Source organism: Humulus lupulus, chromosome 8 (genome assembly GCF_963169125.1).
Source record: "Humulus lupulus chromosome 8, drHumLupu1.1, whole genome shotgun sequence".
NCBI lineage: Eukaryota > Viridiplantae > Streptophyta > Magnoliopsida > Rosales > Cannabaceae > Humulus > Humulus lupulus.
In genome coordinates, this window is record NC_084800.1 from 97335352 (window position 1) to 97355214 (window position 19863).

The following is a 19863-nucleotide window of genomic DNA, read 5'->3' on the forward strand; positions in this document are numbered from 1 at the left end:
TATTCCCTTTTAATTATGAACCATTAATAGTGGATTAACGTTGTATGTAATGATTATATCAATGGACACTTTATTTTTTAATAAAGTACTCTGTAAATATATGTCTATAATTATCAAGAGTTCAATCTCATATTTAATAAATATGATTATTTAATCAAAGAGCTTTGATTAATAATCTAATATTTATTGGAGCTTGATATTATTATTGGTCCATAGGTCCTCAGGGTGACTCTATCAACACCATATCAAGGTAAGAGTTGATACAAGGGTAAAACTGTAATTTGGAAATTTGAGAAGAATTTTATTCTTCGGGTCAAATATACAATTATATGATAATTGAGGTTGAATAATTAATTTGGAATTAATTATTCAATTTTAGAAAATATGTTTATTAATTTAAATATATAATTTTGAAATATATATATAAAAAAATAATTTTTAAAATTAATTATTTTATTTGAGTGGGAGAAAATAAAATTGGTAAGTCGAAATAGTTTTTAATTTATTGAATTTTAAAAAGATGATGATAATGATGATCATCAATTTGAATTTTGAATTTCAAATTTAAATTTTGAAATATGGTTGTGATCTTTTCCTTAAAAAGATAAAACCATATTTAGTGGAATGATTGATTTTAATTAAATAAATAAATAAAAGAAAAATGCAATATCCCTGAAAAGGGAACACTGATATTCATGCATGGCACAGGGACTGTGCCATGCATATAGAAGTATATTGATATAGTATCAGTGTTGTTTTATTTTATTATTTATTTAATTAATAATTTGAAAATAGATATTTTCAAATTTGGTAAGTTAGATATTACCTAAATCAATTCCTATCATCATTATGATATTATTAATATATTACTAATATGATTAGGAAGAATAAGGTAATATATAATCTCTATATATATTGTGTAAGAAGAAGAAAAACAAGTGAAAAAAAAATGCAGAGAAAAAGTTTCAGAATTTGTTAGACAATAAATTGTCATTATCTTCTTCTTTTATTCTAACCCTCCTTAAGTCATAATCCAAGTTCTCATGTGTTGAGATATACTTGTGATTTCTAAATTATAAACCCATGTTCTCTATGTGCCCACATACATCTTGAGGTGTAGAGAACACTCCGGAAGATCGTGGTTTGTGTACTCAAAACATTGGATAGGAAGATCGATATATATAAGAAAAGACTCTAGAACACTTGATAGGCTTCAAGAGGTAAATATTTCTGTTCTTGAATATTTGTGTATATGTGCATATGATATATATATATATAAGTATGTGTATATTTATATATATGTTGCATGATTAATAATATTGTATATTAATGTTTCTGTCTGGATGTTTTCATGAACATATAATTGTTTATATGAGAGATAGAAATTTTTTTGTGTTTAAACACTGGGCCTACCACGCTAATTTCATTGTGCACTCTGATTGTGTTTTTCAACACATTCATTTTTACTCCTAAGTAAATATACCCAAACACATCTAGAGTAATCATCTACTATAGATAGAAAGTAATGCTTACTTGAGTGTGTTGGTATTTTTCTAGGACCCCCATAAATTTGAGTGAATATACTCCAACACCCCTTTTGTATTGTGCTTTGCTACAGTGAATTTTATTTTAGGTTGGTTTCCAAATACACATGCTTCACAGAAAGGTAATGCATATGTCTTCAACTTGTCTATGCTCATTTGTTTTGAAGCTCTCTCAGTCTCTGCTCATTGATATGTCCTATCCGTTGGTGCCACAGATGAATCCCACTTTCCTAAGTCTTAATAACAGATGCTTTAGCAATGGATACAATTTTTCCTTCTAGTACATACAGTCCATTAACTCTCTTTCCTTTCATCACTACCAATGGGCCACTAGTGATTTTTAAGATGTCATTTGTAGATCTGTAGTTGTATCCTTCATCTTCCAAGGATCCGAGAAAAATCAAATTTCTCCTCAATTGTGGTATATGCCTCACATCTGTCAATACCCTGACCTTGCCATAAACCCTACAAGAAACATCATTACCCATCAATACCTTACCACCATTAATTTCTTTATAATCAAAAAATGATTCTTGATTGAGGCGCATATGAAATGTGCATCCCGAATCAAGAATACATTCCCTTGTCATGGTGGTTTATGAGATGGAGAAGAGTTCTCCTTCTGAGACACATTCATCTTCTCCTTCTGCTACAACAACTAAATATTTTCTTTGATTCCTTTGATCATGCATTGAATTGGATCCATTTTGAAAATTGTTGTCATGTTTAGGTCGATGATAATGGTGTGTTCTCTTGTCTTGGTTTTGTCTGAATCCTTTCTAATTTTTCAAAAGATTACAAAATCTTTTGATATGCCCTATTTTCCACGGTGGTAACATTGTCTTGAATCCTTTCCCCTTGAATTTGAATGTGAATGAAATTGTGTATGGCTTCTTGAAGAGCTTCTCTTTGCTGATCTTCCATGAACAAAGGAAGCTTCATCCATCTTGGATTCTTTCTCTAACTGAAATTCAAAATCTTTAGACTTTAATGCTCCAAGAACTCCATCTAGTGAAATGATATCTCTGCCATACTTTATTGCAACTTTTACTTCTTGGTATGCCATAGGTAATGAGCACAACAAAATTATTGCTTGGTTTTCCCATCCACCTTGTGCTCGATATTTTCCAAACCTACAATGATTTCATTGAATTTGTCAATGTTTTCATCTAAAGACATAACATGATTCATTCTAAAACCATAAAGCATTTCAAGTAAATTAATTTTTTTAGAAACATAAGGCTTTAAGTATAATTGTTCTATTTTATCCCTTTGTTGTAGTCTCTGAAGTCAATTATCTTCGTACTCCATTTGATAGGTACATGATTATGGTATAATAGGCCATTTATTCCATCTCACCTATTTCCTCAGATTTCTTATCACCACCAACTTTTGATCTCCAAGAATCTTGGCTACTTTCTATTGTACAAGAATTCCTTTAAGGCTTTCTCCACACAGTGAGAAATCGTTTATACCATCAAATTTCTCAAGCTCAAGCTCAAACTTGGCCATGGTTGACAGTCTTTTAGCTTGTGCTCTTAATCAGTTGTAATGCGGAACTTCTAGGATCATGAACTTTCTTCTCCCTTTTGATTGAGAACACAGCTCTGATTTTGTAGGAAATAAAGATAGATTTTTTAGTTCAAGAACAACTACTACAAAGAGCGAGTCCTCTATTTTAGAGCCTTAAAAAATGAGTTTTTAGGGCTCACGTTGCAAGCCCTAAAAGAATATTTTTAGGACTCGCAAAGAATTTTTTTTAGGGCTAGCAATGTGAGTCCTTTAAAGTTATATTTTTTATTTTTAAAAAATAATTTATATTTATTTTTAATTAAAAATTACGATTAACATTTATATACAAATTTGAAAAATTATAGATTAAAATAATAAAACTTGTACATTAAATGAGATAATTACAAATCTAAACAAATATAAATAATCAATCTTTTCATATGAATATTCCCCAAAATTCTAATTGATCTTCAATGAAACACAACAATAAACAATTATTCTAATTAATTATTAAGATAAACAACAAATTTATATAATTAACTCTACACGAGCCTGTAAATTTTCTTAGAAAAACGGGCAACATATAATAGCTGCAAATCGGACATCCCCAAATTTTAAAAACCTGCAAACATAACATATAAACAATCCTAGGCAGTCCAGAAAATGATCAAATTATTATGTGTAATATAGATTTAAAGGCATCATTTAAACAAAAGAAAAAAAAATAGTGGCGGTGAAGCTCACCGTTCACTGTGGCGTTCGGAACGTGGCCGAGAAGCCACAAAACTTCGTGACACCGACTAGCACCACCGACGGATTTTGGGTCCGATCTCCATATGGGTTTTGTTCCCCATGGTGTGTTGAGTCCAATTGTGTAGCTAGATCCACAATCGGAGGTCACCAGACGCTGGGGAACTCCTTGGAACCCATGGTGACGGTGGAGGACGGCGAGTGTGGACGAGAGCTCGCGGGGCTGGGGGTTTCGGATGTCTGCGAAGCCGCCTGTGCGGCGTGTGTCGTCGTCGGAGACCAGTATGGCGATCGTCGAGCCTGGCAGAGGTAAGGCACAAGAGAGTGAGCTTCGGGAAGAGAGATAGAGGGCTGAGAGGGAATCTGAGAGAAAGATAGGTTTTAGGGATCTGGTTTTTCTTTTTAATTTAATTTTCTTATTTACTTAGTTAATAAAAAATTGGTTTTTAATTATTAATAATTTTCTTAGGAATATATTCATTTATTATTATTTTTTAAGGACTCTCATTGAGTGTCTTAAAAAGTCCAGAAAATTTTGTTTAAAAAAGAAAATTCAAACTTTTAGGGCACACATCAGTTTTTAGGGCTCGCGCTGCGTGTCCTAAAAGAAATTCTTTAAGAACTCTCAATGAGTGTCCTAAAATGTCCAGGAGCTGTTTTTAGGGCTCGCATTTAGGTGAATGTCCTAAAAATGTGTCCTAAAAGACTATTTTTGTAGTAGTGAACCTAAGATGAATCTTAGTAAACCAGAGATGAAACTAATAACACAAATCAGTAAGACTAATTTTCAAACAGTTAGAAAACTAAAAACATAAAAGCATAAATCGACACAAGTATATATACTGGTTCAGAACAAGAACAATGTGATCATGAACCTAATCCAGTTTTAGGAATCACTATCTCTTATTTATTCAATCAACGAAATGAGTACAAAACTTCTATCGAGCTTCTTGGAACATTCTTGGATTTTACACTCTAAACACTCAATCTCACATGTGTTTTCCTCTCAATCCCTGAGGAAGCACTTTCCCAATAGTTGTGCTTCTCAATACAGTTCCCCAAACCCAGCTCTCACACACTTTCTCAATACTCAATCTTGATCTCCACACTTGAGCTTTCTCTCTTGATCTAGTGTGTTTCTTTCTCTTTCTCTTATTCTAACAAGTAGAGTGAAGTTGCCATTTTATAGACCAATGACTGATTTAACACATAAGTTAATGGGGGTTGTTATGCAAGTTGGGAACCTAAGAGCTGACCAAGAGAATCGGTTAGGATTTGGAGGAACTACTCCCACAATAGCTATAGCTATTTTTTCGTGGGAGTGCTGTAATAATTTATTATAATTATTTTGAGATGATGGATTTGAAATAAATATTTCTATAAAAACGAAATTCTCACATATCCATAATTAGATAGGAGAAAACAAACATAGATGTCAATCAATAGGTTTCACATAAATAATTTTCAATAAAGAAACAAACAAATATCTTATATCCATAATTGTATAGAAGAAAACTAACATAGATCTCAATCAATTTATGGTATAAGATATTTTTAATAGATTGCAAGCATTAAAATCCTAATCTTGACAGAATTGAAATAATACAGTAATAAAAGGAAATTAAGTTAGAAGAAAGAATGACTACATTGTTAGACGATTTGTTGGGTTAATGAAGTTTATTATCATTTTCAAAAAAAAAAAAGTTACAAGTAAGAATAGAAAATCTGCCTTTTTTTTTTTGTACTTTCCTGAACAAAAACTATTATGGATTTCGTACAATACTAGAACTTGTTTATGCTGTTCGTATTTAATATTATATAAAGCGTAAATGACGCGTATCTAGCCATGTTTGTTTAAGCGCTATTATAGGGTTAGCGTGTTCTCCTTCCTTAATTCATATTTACTCATCTTATAAGAGAAGCTCCCACCGTTGACTTGTGACATCTAACCTCTTTTTCTTTTATGGTACATTAAAAAGAACAAAGTGACCGCAGTAAATGAACTGTTAAAACGGCCATGTCTAATCAAGAGTATCCACGTGTCGTAGTTCAGCCTCCGATTCTATTCCTTGTTTGCCTCCTCTCCCTAATTATTGGTCCTCAATTCTTATGCCCAATTGATTCTACTTCTATTTCTTCACTCATAAATTTCCTCAAAAACTCTCCCTCTAAACAGATCAACGATATTATGGGTAACGTTCTAAGAATATTGTACGGCCATTGTTGTAATCCGGCGGCCACCACTACTACAGGGCCCTACGGCGTCTCCGCCCTTGCCTACGATATCTTCCAATTCGAGACCACTTCGCAGGTAATTCATTTTGCTATTGATTAAGATTTACGCATACATATATTGTCATTTCATTATATATATGTTTCTGATTATCTTTGGTGTATGGAATTGTCGTTTAATTAGGTCCCAGATGGACTGAGTAAGTATGTTGTGTCGTCCAAGAAGGCTCAGGCTAATTGGTAATCTGCTCGTCACTAATCTTGTTTTGATTCGTACATGATAAAAGTGTTGTTGATAAACGTTAACTGTGTATAAGTTTCTCCTGTAACATTTTTGCGTTAGATATTTGATAATTTATATATAATTGAAGGTATGGAAAACTATCTGAGGCATGGAGAGAAGCCAAACCCCCTCCAAATACAGCTGAAGAAGCAGCTAGGTTGGTCATCCAAACCTTGAAAAGACACCAGAAGAAAGATGTTGAGGTATATATATACTAACTGATACTAATCAAGAAGCATTATCATTATTGAGTATAGTTCTTGAAGCTTATATTACAACTTTATGAAAGACGAGTTAATTTTCAATATATATATATGTGTAATGATTTATGTAGGGCTTATTGACTTATTATGGTCTTCCTCTACCTCATACTCTTGTTGAAGTTTCTACTGGGGTCCCAACTTCAGCACCTGCTGGAGTAAAGTTTGAATTGCAGACCCTACCGGTAAGGACACAATTCCCTTTTGTGAAAAAGCTTAATTGATGAACAGTGGAATGAAAGTTTAGATCGTAAGAATAAACAGTAGTAGAATAGAGGGCATGGATATGGTAAGAAATATTATTCCATCTCAAAATTAATTGCTATTGATTAGTGTAATCCGTCCTCTTATAAATAGTATATAATATTTCCACACACTTTCTATGTAGGAACACTAAGCTACTCATTATGAGCTTTGTTATGATTTGAACCCTTTTGATATAAACCAGATTGATGCGAAGGCGATTGCTGATGGAGATACAGTGACGGTTTATGTCAGCACAGCAGACCCCAGAGAATCATCCTGCCTTCCAAAAGACATACAAAAGGCTGCTGATCAGAGATCGAAAGCGCGTGCCGTTAAAAACTATGCCAAGGCTGATGCACTTCACAAGCAAATAATTGATTCTGGATACCGGTAAGAGATCTAAAACAGTACATTTTGTTTAATAGATCAGTACACTTGTTACTTGTACTAGCTTTTACAATGTGATTGAGTTTTTTCATGGTTTCATCAATTGAAGGGTGATAAGTCTTCAGGGCAATGAGGAAGTTCTTGCCCGAAAGTATCGGATTCGACTGAGGTAATTTTCTATCTGCCTTGCATAGATTAAGCCTGAGACTCGTGCTAGTATTTGGTTTTGAATAATAGTACATTGGCATTGTGTAACCAAATAGGGGAATAGATGCACCAGAGAGTAAAATGCCATATGGTAAAGAAGCCAAGGAAGAGCTAGCTAAGCTTGTCCAGGGCAAGTGTCTGAGAGTCCTTGTCTACGATGAAGATCGTTATGGCCGTTGTGTTGGTGATATTTATTCCAATGGAATATTTGTACAGGTACTAAAAATATGACCGTTTAACATTTGACACCCTGTATAGATGGAAATATGACCGTTAACACTTGACTCTAACATGTCATTCTGATTCAAACAGGAAATGTTGCTCAAAAAAGGGTTCGCTTGGCATTACTCGGCCTATGACAAACGCCAAGAACTTGCAAGAGTGAGTAATAATTAATAAATCATCTGTTTCTCATTTTTGAACTTCCCATGTTTTGAAAGTCTATAATGAATAATGATTATCATGACAGTGGGAAAACGAGGCTCGAGCAAAGCGAGTGGGCTTATGGGCTTCCTCAAACCCTGAGAAGCCATGGGAATGGAGAAAGGACAGACGAGAAGGAAGGTAATTCCTTGCTAGACAAAGCATTGTTCTAGCCATTTGATGCAACTGAACACATACAATAAAAGACTGAAAACTGAGGAAAGTGTCGATAACTTATGTACAAGTCATTTTTTTGTATTTGTATATTTCATCCTGCAAAAGGCTTGTTGTATTAATTGAAATTTATATGAAGTCTGTAATTTATCAAACATTCATTGAATATCAATGCAAAAAAAAAAACAGAAAGTTTATACAGTTAAATAATTTGTAATCTATCTTCCAGAGAAATAATATTTTTATATATTTTTTTTAAAATGTGAGCAATATGTTTCAGTCTTGAGCGAAACATACAAGACTCCTTGCAGAGGCAAAACAGCAATGCTAAACTCAAAAGAAAAAGCTCTATCATCTGACCATCTCTGAAGAATAACTCAATGGGATGCTTATAACACTGATCTTATGGAATATTCAGCTACTTACCAAGAAAAGGAGGGGACCTTTTAAGTCCATACATGAACTTAAGTCAAAGATAAACAAAAGTACAATATTACAAGTGCCTGCTAACAGAGCCCAATTTTTTTAAAAAAAAAAAAAAAAAAAAACTCAACTAACTATTCAGCTGTCTTTTTCATTTTGATGTCTCCTCGTCCGGGTACTGGATTTTGCTTCAGCTCTTTTGGTTGAGCCAACGGCCATATCCTCATTAACAATATGCGGGGAGAAAGGATCAAATATGAAACCTATTTGATATTTTTAGAATCATCGTTTGGATCATCCGAATCAGAATCACTTGCATTGTAGCCTAATGACCAATAGCGTACGCAGAATAGAATAAGTAAGAGCATAGCAATGATTCAACCAAAGAAAGAGATGCTGAGATAGAGAATACCTGGACGTTTATCACCTACTTTCCAAACAGAAGATCGAGTTTTTGAAGCTCTACCAATCCAAGCACGTCCCTGCAAATTCATAGATTGTAGAATGAACATCTTTGGTAATTGGTATTTGCAGAATCACAACCCAGGAATTGAAGAGGATAATCCCAATGACAAAGGTAATGAACACATTGATAACCAATTATGAACCAGATTTCTAGTTGAAGTGGGCATATAAATAAGATGAAGAACCCAAGATAAACGAACAGACATGAACTCAACAATACCAAAATTCAATAATTATATTTAACAAAGCATAACAAAAATATAACAAAATTAAAATAGTGTTTCTGCACAAGGATGCACAACATAATACATACCCTTTTATCCAAATTCAGCCTGTGTCTAATGCAACTCTATTTGACCCCCAAATCTTGATAATGCAAAACGTTGAAATTCAATTTCAGATAAGACCATCAAACTAAGGAACCAAAATCGAAACCCAAAATAATAATAAGAAATAACCTTTTGAGGGTCTTTAGCAACACCGTAACCGTTGAAATACATTTGGCCCACCAAGACCTGCATAGCGGTGTCACCAGTCTTTGCTTCCTTGAGCGTGTCCTGAAACCATCGCTTAACACAGTCGGCCACCACCAGCGATAGCGGCTGAGTCTGAGTACGAGTCTGACCACTCTGGCTCTGACCCCCGGAGCTCTCCATCCTCCTTGACTTTTGCTGCTCCGAGTCAACTTGGAAACTGTCCGATTTGACTATTCCGGGGGAAGGAACTCGGATTTGAGATGTGGGTTTTGTACGCTTTGACTTTTGGAGCTTGTCTGAGGAGATTGCTCTAGTGAATTCTTGTAGTCTGGTCGTAGATGGAAGTGACTTTCCCATAAAAACAGAGCACAGAATAGAGAAAAGAGATAACGATGAAACCAGATTAAATTAATAAATAATAAATCAAAGAAAAAGATAAAAAAAAATATAAATATATATTAATAATAATTTAATAGTGAAGAAGGTGGGCGAGGAGGTATTTAGGTTACTTTTCTTATCTGGTTTTCATGTTGGAGGTTTATCTGTTGTTCTGAGATGAACTCAATTCAATATTAAAACGTAACTTCCACTTCCAGGGATGAGAAGAGTATACCTTTGTTGCCTGTCAGGCCGGTAAATGTAAACGCTGTCTAGGCCCATAACTAATCGGCCCAAAACGAAACGTTTTACAAGCCCTAGAAAGAGAATTGGGCAATTTAAATATCTACCCTTATTACTGAAAAATACCGTGCTATTTAATAATGGGATCTTCTGGAGTCCCTCACTTCGTTTTCCAGGACTAAGTCCTGTGCTTATTTTTGATCGTTGGATGGGGTGGTTTATTGGATTGAATGGTTGGATTTGAGTTGAACCTTCAGTGGTGTAAAATACCAAAAAACCCCATAACTTCTTCCCTATAACCGACAACCGTTCCTCTCCATCTTTTATTTGGTTCTGTTATTATATTCTAAAATAAGAGAAGTTTCCTCGGTAAGCTTCATTCCCTCGCCTGAGCCTTGGTAAGCTTCATTCCCTCGGCCGAGACTCCGAAGAGAAGTTGCTGCCTTCATTCCCTCGCCCGAGCCTTGGTAAGCTTCATTCCCTCGCCCGAGACTCCGAAGAGAAGTTTCTGCCTGTGAATATCTGGAGTCGGCTCCGAATCGGCGCCGTTTTGGTTAAAGCAGAGGTATGAACTTCGGTGGGTCGCCGTTTTCGTAGTGTTCGGCATTTTGAAGTTCTTCCATTGTTGGTAAGTTTTTCCCTCCTTTAGCTTGTGGAATTTTGTTTGGGCATTACCCATTTGTTGATTATAGATTTTTCCATTTGTTGTGAATAAGTAGTTTGCATGCAAAGAATATCAAAATTAAGAAGTTTGCACTTAGGGTGCTCCAAATGTATGGGCGAAATGGCATTGGGATAACTGAAAAGGAAGAAATTTTCCCTATTATATGAAGTTGAGAGTAAGATTTTTCTGAAAACAAACCTTAGAGGTTGAGGGGCAGTTTGTTTTTGAACTGATATTTTTGATTAACTATAATAGGATTTAACGTGGATATTAAAATAAGACTGGTTATATTAAATTAGTTCATTGAAGTATTTGGCATTTTTGCCTTGTTGGATATAATGTCAAGTGCATTATTTTAATCGCAAGAGTGGTGGTTGTTGAGATCGTTAATTCTTATGGTTTAGAAGTTTGGGTCTTGTTTGGAGTTGTGTTTGATTTTTATGGTTTGGTTTTTCATTGAAATTTGGTGAACTGAGGTTGGACTAAAACTTGGAATTAAATAGTTGCAAGTTGTGTGATTTTAGGCTAGTTATTAATCTTATGTTGACAAATTCGAGTGAGTTGTTGTTGTTATCTATGTTGTAAAACAGTCTAAACAAGAAACAATTAGTAATATATAATCATCCTTTAAATATAACAGGTTATATATTCAATAATGTGTAACAAAGAACAAAAAATGAAGATAAACACAAGATATATGTTTGAAGAATTATACAAACAGTGAGAAGATAAGAGACACTGATTTATGTGGTTCAGTATCATAAGGATACCTAGTCCACGGGAGAGAAGAACCCAATAGGGTTAGCTTCTTTATTGATTCTGAACTAGTACATCAACACTTCCAACTGAATACAAAGTCTTCAGAGGAGTCTTGCTCCAGAAGTTGAAAACAGAAAAGAAAACAGAGAAAAAAAAAATTATGACTTCTAAACTCTCCTTTTACAAAACAGTAAACTAAAACGCTTCAAATCATCTCATGCCTTGTCCTCTTCCAAAACTTCATCTGTTTATAGAGCTTAAGAATTGCTGAGTTGACCGTTATTTCTGTTAGTACTAGATAATGAGTTTGTTAAGTGTCTAAAACCCCAACAATTCCACCTCTTTTAGTCACTTAGCAAAATGTAAGAATCTGAAGCCATATTGTAAAACTGCTCCCTAAGTCCAATGACTTTTATCTCCCCTGAAGAGAGATATGAACAATCTTCAATTTTCAATAAGTTTAGACAGAGCCTAAACTTTTCCTGAGTAACACTTTTGGTAAAAATGTAAGCTGGGTTCTTGTGAGTGCTAATCTTCTGAACAGTAACATCTTTGTTTCCAACAATGTCTCTAATAAAGTGCAAGTTTATATCTATGTGTTTTGATCTCTCATAAAGCATGGGATTCTTCATGAGATGAAGAGCACTTTGATTATCGCAATGTAAGGTGATATCCTGTGATTGGAATTCGAGGTCGTTGGTGTGACCTTTTAACGAAATAGCTTCTTTTATAGCTTCTGTATCTGGCATATACTTAGCCTCTGTAGTTAAACAGCAACTACCTTTTGAAGATTTGATTTCCAGCTTACACATCCTCCCAAAACTGTGAATACAAAGTCTGTCAAAGACATTCTTGTGTGTAAGTTTGCAACATAGTTTGAGTCCACATATCCATTTACTTGTACTGAATGGTTATCATCTTTACAGAATACAAGTCCCATATTTAAGCTGCCTTTGACATACCTCATTATCCATTTGAGTGCTGTCCAATGTTCTTCTCCTGGATTGGCAATAAACCGACTAACAACACTCATGGCATGTGCCAAATCTGGTCTAGTGCCAACCATGGCATACATTAAGCTTCCAACCCCACTTGCATATGGAATTCTGCTCATACGTTCTTATTCATCATCTGTACTGGGTGATTGTTTCAGTGTAACGTTGAAATGTTGGCCAAGAGGTGTCCCTACTGGTTTAGAATCCTTCATTCCAAATTTGTTGAGGAGTTTGTGTAAGTATCCCTTTTGAGACAGAGAAATGGTGTGTGGTCTTTGTCTCCTAATATCAATGCCTAGAATTCTTTTAGCTTCACCTAGGTTCTTCATCTCAAATTCATCTTTGAGTTTCAACTTCAATTTATTCAGCTCTGATCTTTGTTTGCGTACAATGAGAATATCATCTACATAGAGTAGGAGATATAACAGTCCATTCATGTATACAGACGGGTCATACTTGCTCTTGACATATCCAATCTTGTGCATAAATTCATCGAATCTTCTGTTCCATTGTCTAGGAGCCTGCCTCCAAGCGTACAGAGCTTTCTTGAGTAAACATACCTTGTTGTTGTTCTTGTCTTCATAACCTTCAGGTAGATGCATGTAAATCTCCTCATCCAAATTCCCATGTAAGAATGTTGTACGTACATCCATTTGATCTACCTCCAAATGTAATTGAGCTGCTTTAGCCATTATTACTCTTATTGAGGTTTGCTTAACAACAGGTGAGAAAATTTCATTGAAGTTTGTCCCTTCCTGTTGTGTGAAGCCTTTGGCAACAAGTCTTGCCTTGAATCTTACAGTTTCGATACCAGGAACACCCTCTTTCTTCTTAAATATCCATTTATAGCCAATCAATCTTTTATTTTCTGGTTTATTCACTAGCACCCAAGTTTTGTTCCTTTCAAGAGACATCATTTCTTCTTGTATAGCTTGTAACCAGGTTTTCATTTCATTGTTGTTAATGGCTTCATGATAGCTTGAAGGTTCTGAGCTATCTATGTCATCAGCTACTGAAAGTGCATAGGCAATGAAGTCAGCATAGCCGAATCTGTTAGGAGGCCTTGTCTCTCTTCGTTCTGTGTCCCTAGCAAGCTGATATGAACTCAGATTATCTCTGAACTCTGAGGTTGATGTTTGATCATTGACTGCTATAGATTGTAAAGATTCTTGATCGTTATCCACCTCAATATGCAATTTTCCATCTGGTTTTGAAACAATTTTACCTGATTCAGAGGCAGCAACTTTCTTCATGCCCATCTCAGATTCTTTAAATGTTACTTCCGTGATGATCAAGCACTTCTTGTGACCTGGTACACCATCATCAATGTTAATTGTAAATCCATGTTTATCAAACATTCCAATCGATAGCAAATTTCTTTTCAACTCTGGAACATATCTAATGTTCTGCATTGTTCTTACTGCACCATCATGAAACTTCATTGTGATGGAGCCTATTCCTTTAACCTCACATGACTTGTTAACCTTTATATTCTAGGCCATTGTCAGTAAACACAAAACTGCACAATACTCTAGGCCATTGTCAGTTCTTAACCATTATATTTTTCTACCAGTTTGGTTTTGAATGAGCATTTTCCATTGATTGAATGTGTCAAATACATTATTATTATTCTTCAGAATATAAACCGAAAGGTTTGTAGAAAAATCATCAACAAAGATTAAGAAATACCTGGCTCCCTACTGTGAAGGAACTCTTCCTGGCCCCCAAAGAACGGAGTGTATAGAATCAAGTGTCCCCTTTGTTCTTTGCTGCCCTACACTGAACTTAACTCTGCAAGCCTTCCCATATACACAATTCTCACAGAAATCTAAGTCTTCAAGGTTGTCCTTTCCCAATAGACCTTGCTTGTGTAGCTCAGCCAATCCCTTCTCACTCACATGCCCGAGCCTAATATGCCATATAGCACTTTTGTTCACCTTCTGTTTTGAAAATTTTGCATCAGACTTTTCAAAAGTCTTGCCTGCCAGTAAGTAAATTCCATTCTTTATGCTCCCCTTCATAGCAATCATAGATCCATTTAAAACTTCATTATGCCATTTTCAACTTTAATCTGAAAACCCTGATCATCAAGCATTCCTACTAATATGAGATTTCTCTCTAACTCAGGTACCAGCCTAACATCTTTCAGCATTCTTTCAAGGCCATCATGAAATCTAATTTTCACATTACCTCTCCCTGTCATTTTACATGATTTATTGTGACCAAGCAGTACCTTTCCACCATCTTCTTATCTAATAGAGTCAAACCAAGATCGATTTGGAGTCATATGGAATGAACATCCTGAATCCAGGATCCATTCATCATCCGAGGCAGAAGATGATACCAGTAATGCATCTGAGGACTCATATCCATCACTAGCCACAGAGGCATCTGCAATCTGTTTAAGCCTTTCCAGACACAACCTTCGAATATGTCCTTTGTGACAGTGATAGCATTTAATAGTATTCGAATTTGATTTTCTTGATGCAGACTTGGATCTTGATCTGCCAGACTTCCCTCTCTTTTGATGTTCTTTCGTTTCATATCTCCCACTAACAGTGAGACCTTTCACCATTACTGTGAATATTACCATCCTAATATCATGTTTGGATTATGTTTAGAAAATGAAAGAGAGAGGGGCGGGCGGGTTGATTTGAAAATGAAAATTTAGAAAGAATTATGTTTGGATTAAAGCTTGAAATTTGAAAAGGTTCGTTGATCATATTTGCAAAGCTGATTGAAGTATTAGTCTGTTCTCCGCCATTTGGTTTATTATCAAATGCACACTATTCTGCACATGATTGATGGTTATGCACATTGTTTCATTTTTATCTCAAATTATTGTTCTGCTTTGAAGTTGTGGTTCCAATTTATATTGATGTATTATTTGAAAATTTGGGGCACCAAGTTTGGTCTAAATTTTTGGAATTTAAAAGCGGCTAGTGGTTTGATTGTAGGGTTAGTTTGTGCATTTCATGTTCTGAATTGATTGTATAATTCTTTGATTGGTGAATTGTTTTCCATATTGAAAAGTAAATATTAGTTTTTAGTTTAGTTTCACTGTTTTACTTATGTTTCTTGTGTTATGTTATCATCAGCTGGTGGACAGGTTTTTGAAATGGTTGATGTAAAGAAATTGGATTACAGATGCTCCCCTCATCGGCTTTTCTCAATTTTTTCCCAAATGAATGGGGCGCAGAAAGAGGTGGTCAAACAAATAGGGTTCGGCACACTACTGGGGATGAAAGATTTTACCGTTAGAAGAAATCTCATAACATGGTTGGTGTCTTGCTTCAACGTTGAAGATGGGAGTTTGGAAGTCCACGGTAAACAATTTAAGTTGGATAGTAAAATTTTTACCGCTACCATGGGGGTTAAGGACGGAGTTCAAGATTTAGTGGACAGTGTTAGTGGCGATGAGCCGAATGATAAGGGGGAAAGATTATCTATGTCTATTCTAGAGTTCAAACTAAAACAAAATCAATCAACCAACATGTCTTTCATTCGAGACTTCCTTTTGTTCCTTGTGTCCTCCTTTCTGATGCCGAAAAAGGGACTTAAAATTTCGCGAGATTTCGACAGTCCTATACTTGCCATAAAAGACATTGCAACTGTCTCTCGGGTTAATTGGGCCTCAATGTCGTACAAGTTTCTGTGGAAAAGCCTTCGACAGTTTCGTGCCAAACCATCCCAGTTTGTGGGAGGATGCATCTACTTCTTGCAGGTACGTTTTGTTAATAATTAGTTGATGTAATTGTTATACCATAGACTAGTGTATTAAATATGTTTTGTCTTTGTACACTATGTAGGTGTTTTATTGTCATCACGTTGCCTGGAAGGAAGGCTATGTCGATAAAAGCCTGTGCCCTTTAAATGTTTGGTCCGAAGATGATTTTAAGGCCGTCCTTGATTGGGTAGAGCAGCAAGGGGGGTTTCAGTCAAACACAGTAAGTGGATGATGGATTTTTCTAGGATTAGTAATTTTTATAGTGAGTCACTTTCTCATTTGTAATAATTGATGTGTTATTTTGCTATTTATTTGGTTTTGCAGATACCATTGTTAGAATTGCAGGATGGGTTGGTTGAGTTGAAGTTGCCCGCCACGATCTCATCCCTATGTACTATGGTTGCATCATTGCAGAAGAAAATGATCGATCAAGAGAATCAAATTGTTAAATTAGAAGAGGTGATTCAAAGGAAAATGTCTATTGAATTTGAAAGATTACGTAAAAGCTTCAGTCGTTCAATAAGTTCAACTGCGGGTGGTCCTGCCATTCCCGACTCCCGGAAAGAGAAGGAGGCTCACGGAGGGGATGGAAGGAAGTTCATGGACGACCCTATAGAGGGGAACCTTCAGTTGAACGATGGGGCAAGTTGGAGCAAGGTTTGGAGTCGGAGTGACCCAATGTTGATCGAGTGTGGTGCTGGTTTTATGGATGAAGTTGAAAATTCTTTTGCAAAAGCTCCCGTTTCATACAACGACAACAACGGTGTGGAAATGGAGCATGATTTGAATGATTGTCAACCTATGGCTGCACCCCCTAGTGAAGAGAACGATGTGGTGGAAGCAGCTACTGAACTGGCTGCTTCGCAGACTAAGTCGACAGGTCCCGACAAGGAGACCAAAGCAGTGTCAGTGAAAAAAAGATTATTCAAAACAACTGCTCAACGTAGACCTGTTGAGAAGGAGAGGGAAGGGATGAACAGGGGAAAAGGGAAGGAAATAGTCTTGTATAACATTATTTCTGAACATAATACCGATGGTGGTACCGGTGATCGCGTCATTCACAAAATAGAGGACGATGACGACTTCAACATTGATCTTGCCATTCGTAAGAGAGACGCACAACTATGCAAAGAGGACAAGTTATTTGAGAATATGGTCGCCACGTATATGGGAAGCGACGGCTACCAGGTTGGGGCATTTAAATTCAAACAATCGGTATCCGTGGCTAGTTTCCAGCTTGGACTGTTCCTTTTTTATAACAGTTTGTCGTTGAGGTACGCAAAACTATCACATGTAGTAGCAGATTTTTATTTTGTAGACTTTTTACTTTTGTGAAGAGTGTCCATTTTGGTAGAGTGTGCTAACTATCCCACACTTTACTTTGCAGGGATGTTTTGGTGGATACTCAAGTGGTAAAGGTGGAGCGTTGGTACTTCAAAAGCCTCAGACCAGAAGGTCATGTGGACGTGAAGGTAAGACCTTCTGCTTATGTAAAGATAATGAGTGATTTATACTGTGTATTAATTCAATGATGTTGGGATTGATGGTTGAACTCTCTCTTTTTACCACTTGGCAGATTATTGATGCTTTTGGGTCTGTATTACGAGGAAGATATGCATGTGATGTCCCCCGACTTGAAGATATGAAGACTCTCGTTTTGCCATCCTTTGCCCCCCATATGGTAAGGTCTAATAGATACTCCTTTTGCTTAATTGTTTATTGAAGCGCTCCTTGGTGGCAACTCCTGATATTGCTTAAATGTGAACTTTCGACATAGCAACGTGGTCAGGGTGGGAAGTTTTGGGAGACTGGGAGCTTTGACTTCCTCGGTGGAGAAGTGGATGTGACAAAGTTACTACAGAACGTGGATAAGGTATTTACTTTTAAGACTTATTATTACCTTGTTTACAATTGGATAATAAACTTGATAATTATGTGATATTCGCCCTGCTATAGATCTTAGTCGCTTTGAAGGACGTGGAAAACAGTCATTGGATACTTTGTGTTTTGGACATGAAGAAGAAGTTCGCATCATACTGGGACTCTATGAGGACCGGACGTTCGAAAATGCACAGGATCCATTTGCTTAGCGGAATGGTGGGTGTGTGTTTTCATCTTAATATGAATCTTATTAAAACCTTCCTAACAATACATCATTTTTACTTCTTGTTACAGTTGAATAAGCTAGATGACTTGGTACTGTCGTCGATGGATGATGTATACGTAGGTCGACCGGTGTTCAAAGTTTTTGGTATAGTCCCCGCTCCACCACTACCCCAGCAGGATAACGGCCATGATTGTGGTATTTTCGTCATGCACTATATGGAGTGCATTGTATTTGGACAATCTCCTCGCACCACCTACGTAAGTGCATTAAGGAATTGTGACAATACAAAGCCAACATTTAAATATTAATCAATGTAATGTAACGGTTTGTTGGGTAGTAGTTGACCTGATTCTTATATTTTGCAGAAGGTTGACCATAGTGAAAGATTCCGGTTAGCAGTCAATATTCTCACATCCGAGTCAAACAGGCTGTGTTTGAAGGCCGCACGAGATGCGGCTGATTATTACAACACATGTTTAAGTGAAGGTAGTCCAAGCTTAAAGAAAGGTGTTTGTCTCCCCCCAAGTCATTCACCTTCCATTTCCATGCATTCAGGGAAAAAGGGAAGAGGCCAACCCTGGTCTAACCCTCGTAAGAGAAAGAGAAAGCCATGAATGAGTTCCACCTTTCCTCAGTTGTGTCTGGTAGTAGGCGCTGTAGAACTAACATGTAGGAGTTCGTTTTTTATACCAAATATATTCTACCCCCTCTCACTAAATTATTCGTTAGTTTTGTAAATATTTTTTGGGAATCAATTTATGTTCAGTGGGGATGTTTTTGTTCTCCTTATATTCCCACATATGTGGAATTAGAATTCCAAACAGAGGACGATTTCACTATGGAAATTTTTTGTAATTAAGTGAAATGAATGTATTTTATGGTGGGGTGGAACGAGAGAGGAATACAACTAGTTTACTAACAAATATATCAATTAAACAGACTATCATTCATGGCCTTCCCAAGTACCAATTGCTATTTAAAGTTTTACTTCTCGTAAGAGTACATGTTACCTTAGCCCGAATAATACTTACTTGGTAAAACAACAAAAAATACGTTCCTATTCCATTGTTCCCCCCTTTCCCACGCGCGAAGGTTAGTTTTTTAGTTTTTAATTTTTATGTTTTTTGGGTTCGAGAACCCGGTATATCTTCACTTACTTTTCTATAAACTATTTCAATTTCACAAACCATAGGTCCGACACACCCCGAGTACCAAATGTTTTTTCAACTTTTAACCTTCCGTAAGACAACATTTACGTTCGCTTCTGAGATAAGTTACAAATTACAACACAAAAAAGATGTGAATTTCCATAAACGAGGCATGATTACATTAAGGCTACCCTTCATCTTCATATATGCTCATTCCTTTTGAGTTTGGTAGGAGTCTGAGCTATGTTTTCGCACACATCATGTGGGACCCCCGTAAGTAGCATAGGTATTTTAATTCCATCACGAGTGTTGACTCGGTGAAATAAGGGGTACATGTGTATAATCCACGGCAAAGATATTAGGGATTGTACTCGGATGAAAGAACCATGGGAATATTTTAAACGAAGATCCTGAAATCATTTACTCCAATCTTTTGTTCACCTACCACAGATACCAAAAT

The 19863-nt window shown here is 36.0% G+C and overlaps 4 protein-coding genes across 4 annotated transcripts; 3 read left to right on the top strand and 1 right to left on the bottom strand.

Annotated features, from left to right (window-relative positions):
• The first annotated feature begins 5808 nt into the window (after nt 1–5808).
• LOC133798199 (staphylococcal-like nuclease CAN1) lies at nt 5809–8541 on the top strand. Its single transcript, XM_062236414.1, has 9 exons — nt 5809–6117; nt 6223–6278; nt 6410–6524; nt 6656–6766; nt 7030–7217; nt 7324–7383; nt 7478–7637; nt 7734–7802; nt 7891–8541. The coding sequence occupies exons 1-9, from the start codon at nt 5824–5826 to the stop codon at nt 7987–7989; spliced, it is 1152 nt and encodes a 383-aa protein (XP_062092398.1). The 5' UTR covers nt 5809–5823; the 3' UTR covers nt 7990–8541.
• LOC133798200 (uncharacterized) lies at nt 8385–9954 on the bottom strand. Its single transcript, XM_062236415.1, has 3 exons — nt 9365–9954; nt 8854–8923; nt 8385–8766 (listed from the first exon to the last, which is right to left on the bottom strand). The coding sequence occupies exons 1-3, from the start codon at nt 9737–9739 to the stop codon at nt 8705–8707; spliced, it is 507 nt and encodes a 168-aa protein (XP_062092399.1). The 5' UTR covers nt 9740–9954; the 3' UTR covers nt 8385–8704.
• Nucleotides 9955–15539: 5585 nt separating this feature from the next.
• Nucleotides 15540–17680, top strand: LOC133795857 (uncharacterized). Its single transcript, XM_062233311.1, has 4 exons — nt 15540–16145; nt 16231–16368; nt 16473–17422; nt 17536–17680. The coding sequence occupies exons 1-4, from the start codon at nt 15540–15542 to the stop codon at nt 17678–17680; spliced, it is 1839 nt and encodes a 612-aa protein (XP_062089295.1).
• A 429-nt stretch (nt 17681–18109) lies between these two features.
• On the top strand, nt 18110–19004 carry LOC133793977 (uncharacterized). The gene is made up of 2 exons (XM_062231187.1): nt 18110–18512; nt 18621–19004. Exons 1-2 carry the CDS (start codon nt 18162–18164, stop codon nt 18867–18869), a joined length of 600 nt encoding a protein of 199 aa, XP_062087171.1. The 5' UTR covers nt 18110–18161; the 3' UTR covers nt 18870–19004.
• Nucleotides 19005–19863: the final 859 nt, after the last annotated feature.